This window comes from Leucopleurus acutus (genome assembly GCF_964270905.1).
Source record: "Leucopleurus acutus genome assembly, chromosome: 2".
Taxonomy (NCBI): Eukaryota; Metazoa; Chordata; class Mammalia; order Artiodactyla; family Delphinidae; genus Leucopleurus; species Leucopleurus acutus.
In genome coordinates, this window is record NC_139143.1 from 160,707,595 (window position 1) to 160,726,590 (window position 18,996).

Consider the following 18,996-nt stretch of genomic DNA (forward strand, 5'->3'; position numbering starts at 1 on the left):
GAGTCCTGCCATTGTCAGGAGTCAGGAGAGGTTTTGGGAGCTTTTCGGGTACTGAGACCCCAGGGTAGAGGTCAAACGTTGAAGGCCAGAAAGAAAACGCTAGGCTCCTTCCTTGGGGAACTTGGAAGGTATCTGCTGGCATGGAGCTTGGCAGGAGTGGGGAGCAGTAGGAAGGGATCCCTGGAGGGGACGTCCAAGCTGTGGCCATAGATGCTGCTATAGCAATAGATGGGAGTCAGCAGAGAGAACTTCAGGGTAAGGTTTCTGTGACCCAGCAAGATCATGGGAGGGTTTCCTTCCATCAGGAGCCATGACCTGGATTGGGAAAGGGACAGTCCTGCTCAGAGGCAGGGAATTGTTGAAGTGACTTTTGTAGAAATTCATTCAGCAATCTTTTAGAACCACCAGGATGTGAAGTGCTGTGTTCTGTGTCCTGCCAGCCCCTCACCACTCTGCCACCATATCCACCTGCTGCCCCTTTCCCATCCCTGTGGTCTGATGGCTGGGGGCGCTGCTGTGAGTACGACTGCCTTCCTCACAGGGGCCAGGTGGTTGGCTCTGACTGGCTCTCTGTCTTGCCCGTCATGAGCCAGGCTGGCTGCCAGAGAATCAACCAGAGCCCTAATTCTGAGCCTGCTGCTGCCATGCGTGTCAAAAGGACTCTAGAGAGCACGTCATCTGACCCCTTCAGTTTACACACAGATGAGGAACCCAGGCCCAGAGAAGGTCACGCAAAGAATCTAATCTATACAGTATACATTCTAATCCCACCTCCTGATTCTGAACTCTCCCAGACTGCCCTACCCTGGACTTGGGACCGGGGGGCAGGCCCTAAGGTCCTGGGTCCAGTGCTTTGGGTCAGTCTCAGCTCCTCCTGTCCCCTTGGGGGTAGCCCCTGCCTGCTGGACCCTCCTAAACATTCGTCAGCTCTCCAGGCCCCCTGGGTGATCCCCGGGTGGTTAAAGATGAGAATGTGGCTGCGGATGGTGCAGAGTCCTGGACGTCAAACCATCTGCTTGTCGGGTTCCATTCATTATTCATGAGGAAACATGAGCCCCTGGCTTGGCAAGGTCAAGAATTTTGTCCCTTACCCTCTTTCCTTCTCTTCCCCTGGGAGCAGTGTTCTTGAGCTTCCTGTCGGCAACACCAGGGAAGCAGTTGCTTCTCCAGCTGTGGTCTGAGTGGCATCTCTGCTGCCCCTCAGATGCTCACGCCAGCCGTGGGAACCTGGGCCAGAGTGGGTTTTCTCATCACAGATACTTTGCTTACAATTTTCTCAAAGAACCTGGAGACCCGGGGCAAAGCGTGAACAGCAGGGCTGGGCCCCCCTCTTTGGGTGAGCTCTGGGGTGAAGGAGTAGGGGCTGCTGAGCGTGTCTGTCTCTTCGTGGAAACAGGAGACCCGGAAACAGGAGTCCAGGCCTGGCCACTTCTTAGCTGAGTTGGATGGGCAAGGCCTTAACTTCTCTGAGACTGGGTTTTCTCATCTGTGACGTGGAGATAACTACACATGTAACAGAAATACTTTAAGGAGTAAATTAGGCTTTTGCTCTAGCTGGTTCAAAGTATCAGATAAGCCCTCTCCCACCGTCCACCAAAAGACCATGCACATACCCAAAAAAACACACAAACTGGCACTAGAATTGGAAACTAAAGAGATCATCATAGGCCCAAGTCCAGGGGGACTTTCCATTAGCTGCAAGGTTGATGGGGGATGGATGGAGAAATACAATCCGAGACTCTGCATACATCACAGGGCCAGCGAGAACAGTCTAGACAGCCACAGAGAAGTCAAAACATGGCTTCAACTCATCCCTACTGTCAGCCCTCATTCACCAGGCCGGCGGGAGCCGTGCTGATCAGGAGCCCAGGTGGCCATTCTTGGCTGTCTGGGGACTGTCTTCCTCTTCAGCTGGAGTGGTGCCTTCCCTTCCCACCTCCATCTCCCCTCTCCTTTCTATGTCCTTTTGAAAAGTCGGATTCCTCAGGGTGATGGGGCCCTGAGCCCTGGGATGGGAGCTGCCCTGGGGAAAGCACTGGGGGCTACAGCAGAGCTGGGAAGGGCTGGGGGCGGAGCCTGCCTGCAGCTGTCTCTCCTGTACTCTGTCCGAGCCTAGGACTTTCAGCCAAGTTGTAGAGGGCGACAGCGGGAGATCCCACCTCTGCACTAAACAGAGCCACGGGCGCCTGCTGCCCTGCTCCCCGGAGTGACTTCCAGCGCCCTCTGTCCTCTTTCCTAGCACTCATCGGAACCGCCATTAAATATTTAATTGCATAACTAGTTATTCACTGTCTGTCTCTCCTGGACTGGAGGCTCTGGGAGGGCAGGACGAAGTTGGCCTGGCTCACTACTGTATCAATGGCACTCAGCAGAGGCCTTGGAATCTTAGGGGTTTAATTTTTTTTTAACATTTTTTCCTCAATTTTATACTCAGAGAAAAAATATTTTTCTTTTTTTTTTGGCCGCACCATGCAGCTTGCAGGATCTTAGTTCCCCAACCAGGGATCAAACCCGTGCCCCCTGCAGTGGAAGCGCGGAGTCCTGGACCACCAGTAAATTCCCCCAAAAATATCTTTCTAAAGTATATTATTAAGTAAAATGATGACCTTTAGCATAAATATAATACTTAAAACTTGGGATCACTTGTGGTGATCATTTTGTAATGTATAGAACTATCAAATCACTATCTTGTGTACCTGGATCTAACATAGTGTTGTAGGTCAATTATACTTCAATTTTTAAAAATGAATAGATAAAAATTTTTAAATTGCCTTGATTATTTTAGGACATCCACTTGCCAGTTTCTACAAGAAGGCCAGTTAGCATATTGACTGGGATTATGCTGAATCTATAGATTAATTTAGGAATAACTGACATTTTATTTTTGGAATAGCTTTTTTAATTGAAGTATACTTGATGTACAGTATTATATAGGTGTACAGTACAGTAATTCACAATTTTTAAAGGTAATATCCATTTATAGTTACTATAAAATATTGGCTATATTCCCTTTAGGTATTTGTTGAATGCAGCATTAGAGAGAAAATTTGTCTGCTTTGGAAAGGAATTTGGCAATATATTCCAAGAATCAGAAAAATGTTTATGCTCTCAGTATTAGGTAAGATGCTTTTGGATGTAACAGAGAACCCTGAGTCAAACTGGCTTAGGCAATGGAAAACACATTGTCTCACGTAGCAGGAAGGCCAGAGAAGGCAGGCTCCAGGTTGGCCTGAGGTCCTTTCTGTCTCTGTGCTGTGCCACCCTCAGCAGCACTGGCTTCATCCTAGGGTGGGCTCTCTCTCGGGAGAGAGGTCTTAAGGGAGGAAGGGAAAAGACAGACAGACAGAGGGAGAAGCACCCACCTCTCTTGTAAGCCTGGAATCCAAATCTTGCCCTTAAGTCAGATTGGGCCAACTTAGTCACATGCCCACCCTTGGACCAGTAAGAGTTACCAAGGTGAATGCCACTCACTGATTGTTTTAAACAAATCAAGATCTGCCTCTAAAACAAGGGATGAGGTGGACAAAACCAGAGCTCCGTCAGGAAGCAGGAAGTGAAAAGCTACCAGTGGCGTTCACACTCGCTAGCCCAGTCACCTCATTCCCAGGAGTTGATCCTAAGGAAATAAGCAGATAAAAATCAGTGGACAGGGCTTCCCTGGTGGCGCAGTGGTTGAGGGTCCGCCTGCCGATGCAGGGGACGCGGGTTCGTGCCCCGGTCCGGGAAGATCCCACATGCCGCCGGAGTGGCTGGGCCCGTGAGCCATGGCCGCTGAGCCTGTGCGTCCGGAGCCTGTGCTCCGCAACGGGAGAGACCACAGCAGTGAGAGGCCCGCGTACCGCAAAAAAAAAAAAATCAATGTACAAAGATCTTTATTGCAGTGTTGTTTAAAAGACAGGAGAGAAAGGGAGAGACAGAGAGAGAGAGAGAGGGAGGAGAAAGTTGGACTTGATCTAAGCAGTAGCTGTATTGAAATATTTAAGTCAGTCATAGTGCCTCCACACAATGGAACATACTGGTGGCATTTAAACATTTCTACAAAGCGTTAATAACATTGGAGAGTCTTCTGATATAACATTAAATGAAAAAGAGCAGGATATAAAATTGTATTGGCAGTATGAGTTCAGTTATTTTTTGAAATGTGTGAAAAAGAGACTGGGAGGAAATCGGCTAAGATGCCTGTAGTGGCTGCCTCCCAGTAAGGGTGATTTTCCCTGCTTCTTTACACTTTTCTGTCCCACCCGCTTCAAGCAGGAGGACCCCTTCCACAGTCTGCCCAGGCTGGAGCCAGTTTTGTTCTGCCTGTTCTCATTTTTGGCTGTGAAAACAACAGTCACGCTTACTGAATATTTACTCCGTGCCTGATACCGTTCCAGGCACTTTGACCTGCGCTAATTTAATCCTTACAACAGTCCTACGAGGTAAGTGCTTTCATTTCTCATTTTGCTGAGGTGTTCACTGAAACCCCAAGATGTTCGGTCGTGAGGTCACACAGCTAGTGGGTAGAGGCCTTTGGAATTCAAGAGTGGGTCACATAACTGCACAGCCTCCGCCTTCACCGCCAAACCAGGTCACTTGTCAGGGCAGCCACATGCTAATGAGAATAGTCCCGTTCATCGAGCCAGATTCTGGGCACACCCTTTACATTGACTTGTTCATTTAATCCCCACAACCTCAGAGAGGCTGAGCGCCTTGCCCGAGGTCACACAGCTAGGAAGGGGTGGGGCAGCGGTAGAGGGGCCCAGGGTCTGACGTGGGATCCCTTTGTCTCTCCCGCTGCCCCACAGGGTTGCCTGAGGCCCTGCCGCCCCGTGGATCATGTTTAACGGGGAGCCAGTTCCAGCCTCAGCTGCGGCCTCCAGGAACGTGGTGCGGAGCTCCAGCATCAGCGGCGAAATCTGCGGACCCCAGCAGGCTGGGGACGGGACCGGGACCACCACGGCCAAGAAGCGGCGCAGCAGCCTCGGGGCCAAGATGGTGGCCATCGTGGGCCTGACCCAGTGGAGCAGGGGCACACTCCAGCTCCCCCAGGCTGGTGAGGGGTGTGGGCCCCTCACAGTGACCGGGCGCCCAGGGGCAGTTCTCACGGGTGGGCACTCCTACCCCCACAAATCCTTATGTCACACTTACCATGTACCAGGTGCTGTTCTGGGTCTAGTACGTGTCCTACTCACTGACTCCTTCTGTAACTCTATGTGGAAGGTACTGGAGCACAGAGAAGGGAAGTAAGATGCCCCAAACTGTACAGCTAGTAGGTGGTAGAGTCTGGATTCAAACCCCAGCATTGGGCTCCCGAGTTCGTGCTCCTAACCTTGGTACTCTGCTGCCTCTGCACAGACTTACACACTTATCAGCAGTTATTCATTAAGCAACCATCATGTTCCTGGCACTGTGCTGAGTGACACCACAGCGTCACGGAAACATCCACGAGATTCAGTCTCACCTATAATCTTCGAGTTTCCTAAGTACAAGTAGCTGCAGACATGTTACAAAGCCACGAGAGAGACACACACATACAAAGACACATGCCTTGCATAATCACATGAATAGCATGCTCAATTGCTCAGGAAACCTACCCTTACGCACATGCACACTCAGTGGCCTGTGGTCATAGAAACACATCACATGTGTGTATGCATATACCTCACAAAGCCACATTCACACACTACCTTCACAGCTACCTCCTGATAAATACAGCAGATTTTCTCAGACACCTGGTTATAGCATCCTACTTATGCTCAGCCTGCCGGGTAACCCACCTTGTCACACACAGTCACACCTGGAGCTCACGTCACAGGGGAGCCAGCTCCCCCCACCAAGACCTCCTCACTTTGTGGCATCAGCCCAGACACCAGCTGGTTTTGTTTTAAAACCTCTTCCTGCTTATTCTGCTCAGAGTGACAACTTCCCTAAGAAACCTTCAAATAGGCAGCTGGATGGGGGTGGTGAGGTGTGGGGCACTGGAGGATCCGGGGAGAATGCCCATCAAGACTCCCAGCTGGGGCTGGGGCTGGGGGACTTCTCCAGGCCTTAAAGTAGACTTTTACAAAGCCCTCCACAGGAGCATGTGGGATGGTCTTTTCCAGCAATCAAGCTGCGATATGGTTTCTGGCTCAGAGAAATGCTGGACGGGGAGGGGGCTTGAGATTATGAGTGCCCCAGGATGAGCATGGCCCCTGTGAGTATGCTTGACACTAGGGAGTCCGGAAGATGGGGATCTAGGAATCCAGGAGTTGGGCTGGGACAGGACCAACGGGGTGGCATTAAGGTTGGGGGACTAAGATTAGGAGGGCCCCCAGGAGTCTGGCCTCAGGAAACCAAGCCCTGCTGATCTCTGGCTGAATCGGCTGTTTCAGCTTCAGACCCAAAGGTCTCTTCATGCCCAAATGATTTGGAGGGACGGTCTTCCAAGGCCAGGACAGGTGCCTGAGTCACTGTGAGAATATCAGTGATCTGCCTGGGACTGTCCACCTACCTAGGCTCCACAGTCAGCAGGCAGGGATTGGAGCAGACACCAGGGTGACCTCCAGCCTTGAGGGGAAATGAACGATGATGGGGCTTCCAGATCACTTGTCTCTGTGGTATGCAAGGGCATGGCTGAATGCCTGGGGAGCCAGAGGAATTGGCCACTGCCCTTCTAACCAAAGGTCTCTCTGAATCATCCAGTTGCCAAATGTCAGAGCAGGAAGGGGCCCTGGGGATCTGGAGATCTTCTGGTCTGAGTACTCATTTTATTGATGAGGCATCTGAGCCTGGAGACTAGAAGGTACTTTTTTGGAGAAGGACTTCAAATTGGCCTTCAGAGATACACCCTGTCATTTACTAGCTGGGCGACTTGGGCAAGTTACTTCACCTCTCTGAGACCGCTTCCTCATTTGTAGAATCAGGACAATAATACATGCCTTGCTGCGTTGTCCAGGGGATTGAATGAGATAGGATGTGTAAAGGTACCCAGCCTCTTGCCTGGCACGTACTAGACACTTGGTAAATTGTTGGTGTTATTATTACCCATGGTCACACAGTAGGGCCAAAAAAAAAGTGACTAAAAAAAAAAGTGACTTCTCTGGCCTCCACAGCTCTGCCCCTTGCTTGCAGAATACTCCTCTCCTCTTCATAATTACTTGTCCCCATCTTGTTCTCCCAGGCCTTGAGGTTGCCAGTGTCCCAGCTTAAAGCGCCATCCTGGGTCTGGCCTCAGAGGGAGGTATGGGGCTGATCACTGAAGGCATTGGCCCCGGAAACTCTGTTTTGGGATAAGATCCTAGCAGGGTGACCCTGCTGCCCCCGGTGGGATGGCTCAGTTCCCTGCAGGGCGGGGCTGTGTGAAGTGGGGAGGAACTCCTCTCCAGGACCCAGTCTCCTGGGCTGAGTCTGCCCTTCCCAGGTCCTCCATACCGCTCATTGCCTTGAGCCTCACCCATCCTGTGCTCTTTGTTGCAAAGCCTGTTCTATTGCGCCAGCCTCCCCTCTAGTGCCCCTGCCTTCTGCCTGCCCCTTCCATTTTATTCCTTATGTTGCCCTAGAGTGGCCTTCCAAAAACTCACCCTGAAACTTTAGAGGACTAGTCCTGGCTCTAACTCCTCATGGGACCTTGGCAGAGTCACTTTCCCACTGGGCCTCAGTTTCCTCTTCTGTAAAATGGAGCTTCCTTCTAGATTTAACATTCTTTAAGTTGTGGGAGCAGAGAGGAAGGTGGGGTCAGATCTTTGGGCTCCCAGGACACAGGTGGGTTCTGGCCTGGCCTTAGGCTGGGTCTACACAGGGCCATCCTGGGCTGTCCTTGCCTTTGCCCAAATGGAGCTTCTCTTTTCAGTACCAAGGACAGTGGCTCTCCCCTCCTAGTCTCTGGGCCCTGGACCGGGGTGGGGCGAGGGCTCAGGATCATTGCAGGAGATCCCATGGGGAGTGCTGCTGGAGGCTGTGTTTTCCTCTCCCTTGTTCATGGTGGGACAGATGGGATGGTCCCTGGAGTCTTTTGGTCTCCAAGGACCACAGAATTATTGCAAGCAATTTGGTCCAGTTCTCTAGGGAGAGAGGCTACATGAAGTTACTCCCCAGATCGACAGAGTTCAGAGACTGGACAGGTATGAAACCAGTAGAGGAATTTTCTCTGAGTTTGCAAGACCTTCCTCCTCACCCAGAGACATGGAACTTAATCTCTGCTGAATCACATCTCAAAACAATGTGGAGTTGGTGGAGGGGAGTGAAGAGTAGCATATCAGTGAACTGGGAGTCAGTGGGCCTAGGGTGTAGCCCCAGCTCTATGGGCGCTTGGACTCTAGGTTCCCCATCTGGGAAATGGCACTTCAGGATTCTGTAACTTCCTACCCAGGGGCTCACAGTAGGTTGGGCAGATCAAAGAAGGTAAATTCTCTCCCAAATGGGTCAGAGCTTTCCTAAGCTCTAGAAGACGGGGGATTGGGGTCACGAGGTGGTGAGGCTCTGACTTCAGCTCAGGGTGTATGTTGGGGGGGTTCGAGGAGAAGGAGGGTGAAGTGTGGCCCCCACAGGCCCTTCTGTCTTCTAATCGGATTAGAGGGGATGTGGCAGTTAGGAGCAAGGGATAGGGCAAGTCCACCCCACCCACAATTATTGCCCAGCCCTCTGTGTGCGGTGGGTCACACACCATTTGTGGGTTTGCATCTGTGTGTGTGATTGAGCAGATGGGTTCAGCTCCTGGTGTTATTATGGTGTGGAGGCCTCGTGTGTGGCAGGCTGTGTCATGTGTACGTATGACTAAGACTCGGTAAGACCATTTGTGGCTGTGTGACTGTTATATGAACATGCACACGACCTTGTATGTGAGATCACTGTATAAACATATGTGGTTGTTGGCACTCGTGTGTCTGCTTACGCCTGTGCGAAAGAAATATGCGTGAGCTAATAAGACTCTGTGTGTGGGGGGGCGGTGTGTGTAAGAGAGACAGACACGTTGATGGTCTCACTGATTGCTGGTTAGTAGCTATTCCAATATCCCAGAAGCTGGGGTGGTTCCAGAGGAGACATTCCTCCTTACAGCACCCCACTCCCAGTCCCCCCATCCTGTCCTCTCAGCCTTTCCTCTCCCGATGGGGCTTCCTGAAAGATAAGTAGGGCAAAGCAGGAGGAGTAAAGGCCCCCTTCTCCCAGGCTGGGGTCTCACACATCCCCTCCCGACCCACCGTTGGGTGTTAGTGGGAGAGCGAATTTCCAAGGTAACCAGCTCCCCCTTCCCCGCTGCTTTCAGGGGCTGTGCTGCCTGCCTCACCCTGGCCTCTCCCCATCCCTGTAAGCAACTCCACTCTTAATTTGCCTGGGCCTCTAACCAGTGACAGCAAAAGGCTCCTTTGGTATAGTCCCTATCTGAGCGTCACTTCCCTCCCCGTCAGGCTCCTCAGGCAGCCAAGCTTCAGGAGGGGAAGTCCCTGAAAACCCACAACCTGTCTTCTGTCCGCCCCCCCGCCAGGCAGAGAGAGTGTCTAAAGGGACCACACTGCAATGCTGAGGAGGTTGCCATGGAAACCCGGGCAGGATGGTGCCGCTGCTAGGAGAGGCAAAGTGCCCTATGTTCCATGCAAGGCTGAAGAGGGGACCTAGGGGTAGAGGGCCCCCCGAACAGGAGCTACAGAGACACTGGGGGTGAGCTGTCACCACACAGCTTCTGAGGTTCTTCTGCAGACCTCTCCCTCAGAGCCAAAGTCAGTTCAGGTCAGCCTAGGAGTCTCTCTCTGTCTTATTTTTCTAGTGGCTTCTCCACCTCTCCACACACATCCCCCTCCACGTTCAGACCCACCTTGAGAATGGGTGTTAGTTTGCCAGTGGTCAGGATTCACATGGGTTTGTTTGTCTTTTATAGGGCCTGTGAAGGTATCACACAGGTGGGTTGTGATGTCTGGGAGTGACAGGCTTCAGGAGAGTACCTGGAAGAGGAAAAGCAAATCTGGAAATTCCAGAGAAGGCAAACTTTCCAGAAGAAGAAACTTAACCCTTTGGGGCAAGGGCTGAAATTGAGTGGCAAGGTGTGGGTCAGGGGAGCCTGGCAGGAAGGAGACCGAGGGTGGAGGACTGCAGGGCTGAGCGCTGCCTGCTGACTCCCCACCCGTAGCCCCACCATCTCCACTCTGCCTCCAGCCATCTTTCTAGTCTGCTTTGTCTGCGTCACTGCCCTGAGCAGGGCCAGGGGTCAGGCTGCAGACCGGCTCTAGAGGTCATCGCAGCAGTGGCCCTGCCTCCAGTCAGAGCCCTGCCTATCCTGCCCCCTCCCAAGAGGATGACTTTAGCAGTGATCTCGGAGAAGCCTCCTCAGTGATCTGACCTGTTCCTTCTCTGTGCTTCTGGGGGTGTCACAGAAGGGGCCACCAAGAAACTGCGCAGTAACATCCGGCGGAGCACGGAGACGGGTGTTGCCGTGGAGATGCGGAGTCGGGTCCCTCGCCAGGGCAGCCGGGAGTCCACGGACGGGAGCACCAACAGCAATAGCTCCGATGGCACGTGCGTTCAGCCCACCCCCACCGTGTACCCACCCTCCACCGGGGTCCTCTGGTCACAGGCACAGGGCTGGAAAATCTGCTTGGGTTTCCAGCCCAGTTATCTGAGTTCCTCTGTATCCCCGCCTCCCTCTGTCCCCCTCCCCTGGACACCCGCTGTCTGGGGCCCAGTCTTCCCATTGCTCTGGGCCTCTGTCTCCCATCAGAATACCCCAGTGGCCCAGGAGCAGTTCATCCCATCGGTATGTTTCATGCCTCCCACCTCCCAAGACCTCCATACCATCCTGCTCCAGAGGAAAGGGTTGGAAAAGAAAATGGGATCCTAAAATCTTTTAAATCTGAAACAATTGTTACAGCTCAGCTGAATGGAGTTCTCACAGGTGGACTTGCTTGGAGCTTAGGGCAGGAGTTTGGACTAGATCACTTTTTCAAACTGGATGACTTACAGGCAGGAAGTGAAATCTGTTGAGTGGGTCAAAACCAGCATTAGAAAAGGAAATAGGAAATTCAAATGTATCCCATGGAGGAAGGAAAAATTACCTTGTGAACTTTTCAACAGATAGATAGATAGATAGATGCACGTAGGTCTATGACGTTAAGTGTATTTCTTACATATGCATATGTGTTGCAGTCGAAAATTGGAAAGTCTCTGGGTTAGATATCCCCTTGGATCTCTTCTAAATCTATGAAATGATGGTTATATGATTAAGATTTTCTGAATCAGCTTCATCAAGGCCCAGTGATTTCAGGATTCTGTGGCTCTATTATTTAAATTCTATGATCACGTGTCTTGCTACTGTACCTGCTCCTATGAGTGTGAATAGCTGCTAGGATTTACCGTATGCAGAATGGCACTTCAGATCAGTGCCTCTTACCCTGGGATCTACCAGCCACTATCAGGCCAAAACCAGTGTCTCATTTAATACAACAGCCCTGAGGGATGTTGGTACTACCATTATTTCCATTTTACAAGTGGAGAAACTGAGGCACAGGAAGAGGGTATGGTACCTTTCCAAGGTCACAGCTATTAAGTGGTGGTGGAGTTAGGATTTGAATTAAGGACATTTGACCCTAAAACCTTTTTTCACAATCTCCACACTCTCTATACTAAGCTCCTGAAATTCTGTGACCTCAAGAGTCTACGTTTCTTTTTGTTATAGTTGTTATCCTTTCTCTCTCTTTTTTTAATTGAAGTATAGCTGATTTACAATATTATGTTAGTTTCAGGTGTACAGGAAAGTGATTCGGTTATACGTATATATGTGTGTATATATATATTCTTTTGATTCTTTTCTATTAGAGTTTATTACAGGATATTGAATGTAGTTCCCTGTGCTATACAGTAGGTCCTTGTTGTTTATTTTTTAATATAGTAATATGTATCTATTAATGCCATATTCCCAATTTATCCCTCCTTTCCTCTCCTTTGGTAACCATAAGTTTGTTTTCTGTGTCTGTGAGTCTGTTTCTGTTTTGTAGATAAGTTTATTTGTACTATTTTTTAGATTCCACATATAAGTAATATGATATGATATTTGTCTTTCTCTGTCTGACTTACTTCACTTAGTATGATAATCTCCAGGTCCATCCATGTTGTGCTGCAAATGGCATTATTTCATTCTTTTTTATGGCTGAGTAATATTCTATCATATTCATTCATATATATATATATATATTATGTCACATCTATATATATATGATATATATATATATGTATCACACCTTCTTTATCCATTCATCTGTTGATAGACACTTAGTTTTCTTCCATATCTTGGCTATTCATTTAACCTTTTCAGATCCCATTATCCTAAAAATGTGATATTAGGCTATTGCAGACTGTGGCCAATAAAAATGGATGGGCCTTGAAGCCCCTTCCTGGGGTGTGAAGGCTGAGCCTGGTAGAGGAGAGACACATGTCCTTTCCAATAAGTGTATGTAGCCTGTCTCCCCTTCCTGCCTGTCTCTGGCCAAGGGGGACTCAGGCCAAATGGTCCAACAGGGGATTCGTTCTGGGACAACATTTTCTCTCTCTAGGCAGGAGCCTGGGCTATTCTAGGAGATCTTAGAACTTTCTTTGGTCCATTGTAGCCTCTGGGCAGTTCTGGGCCAGCCCTCCCTCACCTGTCCTTTCTCTGCTGGCCTCCCCAGAACATAGGCTTGAGGACATGCAAAAGTAGCACATTTCCCGTGATGATCACACCAACAGCCGCAGTAACTACCGCTGATTGTTTCCTGTTTGTCTGGAGCTGCTCCTGCACCATCTGCCCGAATCCTCACCATCACCCTGTATGAGTTGGGTTTCATCTCTGTTTTTGTTTTTTTTTTTTTGTTTTTTTGGCGGTACGTGGGCCTCTCACTGTTGTGGCTTCTCCCGTTGCGGAGCACAGGCTCCAGATGCGCAGGCTCAGCGGCCATGGCTCACGGGCCCAGCCGCTCCGCGGCATGTGCGATCTTCCCGGACCGGGGCACGAACCCGTGTCCCCTGCATCGGCAGGCGGACTCTCAACCACTGCGCCACCAGGGAAGCCCCCTCATCGCTGTTTTGTAGGCAAGGCAAGCCTCTTACCATTTGGAGCCTCTGTTGTCTCATCTGTAAAACTGGATAATAGCTCCTGCCACCCACAGTGGTGGTAAGGGTTAAATGATACAGTGGAGCATTTAGTGTGCTGTTGGCATCTGGCCAAATTTCAATCACTGTCAGTTTTTTCTGTTACTATTTCCAGGCTCCCCACAGCCATGGGCCACCCACCATCACTTGTCATTAATCTCAAACCTGTAATTGTGTTATTTTGGTCTCAGTTGCTGTTTGGGATACCACCTCACATTGTTGACTTGGATTTCAAACTTATAGTCAACTAAAACTCAGTTCTTAGAACTTGTTCCAGGCATTGAAATTTCTGGCCTTTGTCTCTGGTTCTTGGCATTAACACCCCCTGGTGAGGACGCACATGTCCAGCAAGCCCTGCCTTTTCAGGGTCGCCTTAGAAATTCTGGCGCTTGAGGATTAAATACCATGATTATGTATGTTTATTAGTCTCTTTTCTCAAGTGGCATCAGAGTATTTTTCTTTAATGTGCAGAGATGAACAGTTCTGTTTGACCCCAGCCATAGTAGTACACTCGCACGTTGTAGAGGGGAGGTTGAGGCACAGAGGGAGTGCCCAGTGCCCCAGGGGCAGAACCACTGCGTCCCGCCATCCAGATGCCCTCAAGCATCTCATGCCTCCTTCTCCAGGTTCATATTCCCCACCACCCGGCTTGGAGGTGAAAGCCAGTTCAGCGATTTCCTGGATGGCCTGGGACCAGCCCAGATTGTTGGGCGACAGACGCTGGCAACGCCACCAATGGGTGAGTCTTCTCAAGGGCAGGGTGAGTGGGGCAACGGCAGCCACGCAGCAGGAAAGGTGAGCTCAGCGGGGGCCCTGCGTGATGCGATGCAAGCAGCAGAAAGGAGTCCTCGCTCAGGCTTTTGTGCCAGTGAGGAGGAGTCAGTATGCACACTCCTCAATCCCTCCCGCAGCAGAGAGGAAAGGGTTCCAGCCTTTCTCCGCCAGCCGCCCTGCAGCAGCTTTTCCAGCACATTCCCTCCCTCACATCACCACACACTCACCCACTCTCTCACCGCCTACTGTGTGCCCAGCTGTGCTAAGTGCCAGGCATAAAATGGTGAACAAAAATCATCATGGCATTGACATCCATGGAGTCTGCTCCATCACTGATTATCTGTGGGACCTTGGCCAAGTCACATCCCTTCTCTGAGCCTCAGTTTCCTCATCTGTAAGATGGGAATAATAATGCCTTCCATAGTTCTGCGATCTAAAGACAATGTATCGAGTCCCTATTTGATGCTTCGCATGAAATATTTCATTTACGCCTTAGGAACCGTGTCTGATTTGACTTGTTACTTCTAACAGTGCCTGGCACCTAGAAGACTTTTAGTAATTTTCTCATCCTTCTTCTCTGCAGCTAGGAAGTACTCCCTACAGTCTATTCTTGGTCCTTTTAGCTGCAGTTCTGGCTCCCTCCCTTTCTCTCTCCCTTAGATCCTGGCTGTGTTGGCTTCAAGCAGCAACTCCCAGGCTAGCTTCCCCAGAGATGCCTCCTCACCTCCACCCTTCCTTCCCCATCAGTCTGACCTCAGCCCTTACATAGACAGTGTCTAACCTTTGACCTCACAGCAAATGAGGAAGTTGAGTGCAGACAGTGCCCTGCTGTGAACCATGCAGTGGAGCTGGCATTCCATTCCAAGCCAGGACTCCTCCCACTGTACTGCCCTGTCTTCCTCTAAACTGCTTACACAGGAGCCTTTGTCTGCTGGAAGAGGGGTCCACAGGGACCCTCATAGGGTGAATGTCAGCTCCCACTGGGCTCTTGGGTGGGATTTGGCTAATCCCCAGCCCTTGCTTTCAGACTTTTTTTTAAAATTAATTAATTAATTTATTTATTTTTGGCTGGGTCTTCGTTGCTGTGAAGGGGCTTTCTTCATTGTGGTGCGCAGGCTCCTCATTGTGGTGGCTTCTCTTGTTGCAGAGCACAGGCTCTAGGCACACGGGCTTCAGTAGTTGCAGCACGCAGGCTCAGTAGTTGTGTCTCATGGGCTCTAGAACGCAGGCTCCGTAGTTGTGGCACACGGGCTTAGTTGCTCCACGGCATGTGGAATCTTCCCGGACCAGGGCTCGAACCTGTGTACCCTGCACTGGCAGGCGGATTCTTAACCACTGCGCCACCAGGGAAGTCCGCTTTCAGGCTTTCAAGGGCTTGGATAGTCTGCTTTGGGCCAAGGGCTGGGAGGCAGTGAGAGGAACCAGCCGCTTCCTCAAAGCTAATACGCCATCACAGCCTAGAACACTTGTGTGTGGTGCCCCCTGGTGTCCTAAACTGGGAAGGACAGGTTTGCCTTGGCTCACCTTGTTAGAGATGTTACAGTGAGACGTGGAGATTAATTCCTGAGACCTCCCCCTCCCTATTCCCCATGGGGAGCTCAGGAATAGCTAGAGGGAGAGGGATGAATTCCAGGATGTCTCCTGAAAGTCATAATTCTCCATCTTCCAAAGTGTGCAAATACAAACAGTTGCTGTTGCATGACGGCTCAGAGAATCTAAAACGGGTGGCTAAACCCAAAGTCTGGCCCATTTTAGTTTTTCTGCATCAGGCTTATGATTCTGCACCCCTTTGAAGGACGTCCCAAGTGACTAGTGCAGAATTGCAAATTCTGCTAACCTGTGTCAAACAAAGCCAAGAGTTCTAGAAGTCAGACGACTGATATGACTCCACACACAGAACTTGCCCCAGCTGGATAATCCATTTTGTGGGACACAGAGAGGAGTTCTCACTCTGTGCTCCCGGGACATCTGCTGCCTTCCCCCCATCCTTTATCAAGGGTACGAGCAGGCCTCATTTCCAGGACGTGCCTCATGTCCTGGGCAGGCTTGTATCTCAGCGTCTCTCCAAACTGATATCCTTTAAATATTTGTTTGATGTTTATTGAGGGGAGTGGCTGATGACCACTGTGTGGAAGGTGAAGAAGAGCTACTGAGCCCACAGCCTCCCCTCTGTCTTCCTGATACAGGAAGCTCTGTCCCCAAACTTGCTATTCTGCTCGGTGAAGCAGAACACCCCTCCACCGCCCATAACCAGGCTTACATTTGTTGTTCCCCAAACAGGCCCCTTGAGGGTCATGCCCCCATCCCACCGTAAGGGCCCTGTCAAAGCATTTCTCAGCTGCTTTAACGTGGTCTCCCGAGAGCAGCTCCGGCGCATACAGTTTTGTCCATCTTGTGCCCTTTCCAGTGCTGGAACATCCTCTGCAGACTGGCATGCTGCATGGTGGCTGGCCAGCCTGCCCCTTGGTCTGGCTCTGCCTGAACTGTCCCTCTCCTCCCTTGCAGGGGATGTGCACATTGCCATCATGGACCGGAGCAGCCAGCTGGAGGTGGAAGTGATTGAGGCTCGGGGCCTGACCCCCAAACCAGGCTCCAAATCGCTCCCAGGTGAAGCAGATCAGCTGGGAGAGGGATTTTGGAAACGAGGTCCTGCCAGGGAGGGATGTACAGCTGAGTTCTGGGTCTAGAGAGTCCCAGCTCCCCACTGGCCTAATCAGTATTCTCCACACTGGAGTCATGGATTGCCTGGAAGGCCAGTGAGTGGGGGGAGGGGGAGGAGAGGATGGAGGAGTCGGTGTTGAGCCCATCTCTTCACCTGTTGTCCGCTGGTCAGCTCAGCCAGCTCACCCTGCTCCCCTCCAGGAACACATGGAGGTTAGGGGATGGGCAGGCCACAGCAGTCTCCCCTGGACACCTCCCCATCATGCTCTCTTCCATCCCTCAGCCACCTATATCAAGGTGTACCTACTTGAGAACGGGGCCTGCTTGGCCAAGAAGAAGACAAAGGTGGCCAAGAAGACCTGTGATCCCCTGTACCAGCAGGCTCTGCTCTTTGACGAGGGGCCCCAGGGCAAGGTGCTGCAGGTGAGTGTCATGGGGCCAGTGGGGCGGGGCAACTCTCAAAGACTGTAATTTAAAATTTGTCTTATTTATGATTTATCTTGTGCCAGACGCATTAAATATGCTTGACCCACTTTTTGTTACAACCCGGTGAAGGTATTTTTCTCCCTGTCAATTCATAAGGACACCAAGGTTCGAGGGAATAACTCGATTGCCCGCAGGTTGCACAGCTGGTAGGTAGAAGCAGGGTTTGACCACCATCTTCTTCCACCTGGTGCTAATGTTGATTGTCCCACTGTGATCCAGCAGCAGAGCGGGAGCTGTGACCCAGGTCCTGGACTCTCAGTCTGCTCCCCACTCAGGAAGGTTGTCATCTGGGATGCTGAGAAGCTCTGGAAGTCAGACCCAGGTTCTAATCCCAGCTATGCCACCAATTACTGTGTATCTTTGGGTTAGTTAATTAACCTCTCTGAGATACATTTCCTTTTTGTAGAAATAATAATACGCAGCACCTCTACCTAGATGGTTGTAACAGCTGAGATAACATATATATAGCCTGTAGGGTCGAGCCTGGCACGTCTTAAGTGCTCAGTAAGTTGCTGCCCAAAGTCAGTGTGAGTTCTGCCTCTCTCTGTCCCATCTGTGCCCTGGCAAAACTTCTACATGGTTCCTGGACCCACTGCCCAGCCCTGGAGTTGGAGATGTGGCTCAGCTCCTCTCTCTTCCTCCCCACTGGCAGGTGATTGTCTGGGGAGACTATGGCCGCATGGACCACAAGTGCTTCATGGGCATGGCCCAGATCATGCTGGACGAGCTGGACCTGAGTGCCGCGGTCACCGGCTGGTACAAACTCTTCCCCACGTCCTCAGTGGCAGACTCTACGCTCGGCTCCCTCACCAGGCGCCTGTCCCAGTCCTCCCTGGAGAGTGCCACGAGCCCCTCAGGCTCCTAAGGGCCTCAGGAAGAGGCCTGGATGCAGTGTGGGAAGGGGTGCTGCCACCCCCTGTCTCCTCTCCTGTACATAGTCTTCACGTCTTTCTGGACCCCTTGCCTTGCTGCATGCCTGTTGGCTACTGGGCCTGTCCCAGCTGGCAGTGGAGACTCTAGTATGTGTGCGTGTGTGTTTGTGTGTGTGTGTCTGTGTGTGACCATGTTAGATCTGTTCATTTGTCTGGGTGTATTTGGTCTTAGTGACTATATGGGCTGAAATCCACGTCTCTCTGTGTCTCGTTGTGAAGAAACCCAAAGGAGAGTTGCGTGGACGGGACTCCACTTGAGTCCAGGGGTGGAAGTGGGAGACGCAGCCATTGGTCCATCCCACCTGGTCCTAGGCTCAGGGCAGAGCCTGCGTGTCCCCGCCTGTGCCTGTTCTTGGGGGTCCCTGCTTAGTTTTCTGTCTTGTTCTTTGTTCCACCTCTGCCTCTCCCAGCGCCTCTGCTCTTTTTTGAGGAATGTAGCGTCCACTGCAGCTGGCCACAGCGAGGCCCCTCTGGGAACCCTGACACCCCTCCTCTTCGCTGGGCACTCCGGCTGCTCTTCCCACCGAATGCATCCACAGCATGTAGCATCTCACCTAGCGCCCTGGCCAGGACCCCGGGAGGCAGACGATGCCGGGGAGCTGAGGGCTTAAAGACCGCTTTCTCCCTCGGGCCGGCGCCACCTCCTTCCTACAAGTGAGATTGAAGGAGGTGTCAGTTCCCAGGGTTGCAGGCCAGATACCTTGGAGGAAAGTGCTGGTACCTCCCTTAGAATTGTTCACCTCCTGTTTCCCTCCAAGCCTCCTCACTTGCGACATGCCAAAGGAGCTCTCCCAGCGGACCCCAGGTGGTGTGGAGTGGACGGTCTTGACATGCAAGAGGTTGGCCTCATAGGGATGTTACCTGCCAAACTGGGCAGCCCCTGGCGGCACCTGTGTCCATCCCAGGTCCTGAGGGTGGCCCTGTGCCCCTCTGGGCTCATCCTGGAGGGGCCTGGCTTGTTGAGGATGTGCCCAGGGCAGGACTGCTGGCAGGAATGAGGAGGGCTGGGGCTGACTTGCTCTGAGAAGCCTGTCCGACCTTTGGGGATTAGCTGCATGAAGTTGATTAT

General features: G+C 51.4%; 1 protein-coding gene across 1 annotated transcript; it reads left to right on the plus strand.

Annotated features, from left to right (window-relative positions):
- Positions 1-4,818: 4,818 nt before the first annotated feature.
- On the plus strand, positions 4,819-17,860 carry RIMS3 (regulating synaptic membrane exocytosis 3; the record flags this gene model as incomplete). The annotated part of the gene is made up of 6 exons (XM_082833716.1): positions 4,819-5,035; positions 10,329-10,470; positions 13,701-13,813; positions 16,354-16,455; positions 16,793-16,932; positions 17,648-17,860. The coding sequence occupies 6 exons, from the start codon at positions 4,819-4,821 to the stop codon at positions 17,858-17,860; spliced, it is 927 nt and encodes a 308-aa protein (XP_082689842.1).
- Positions 17,861-18,996: the final 1,136 nt, after the last annotated feature.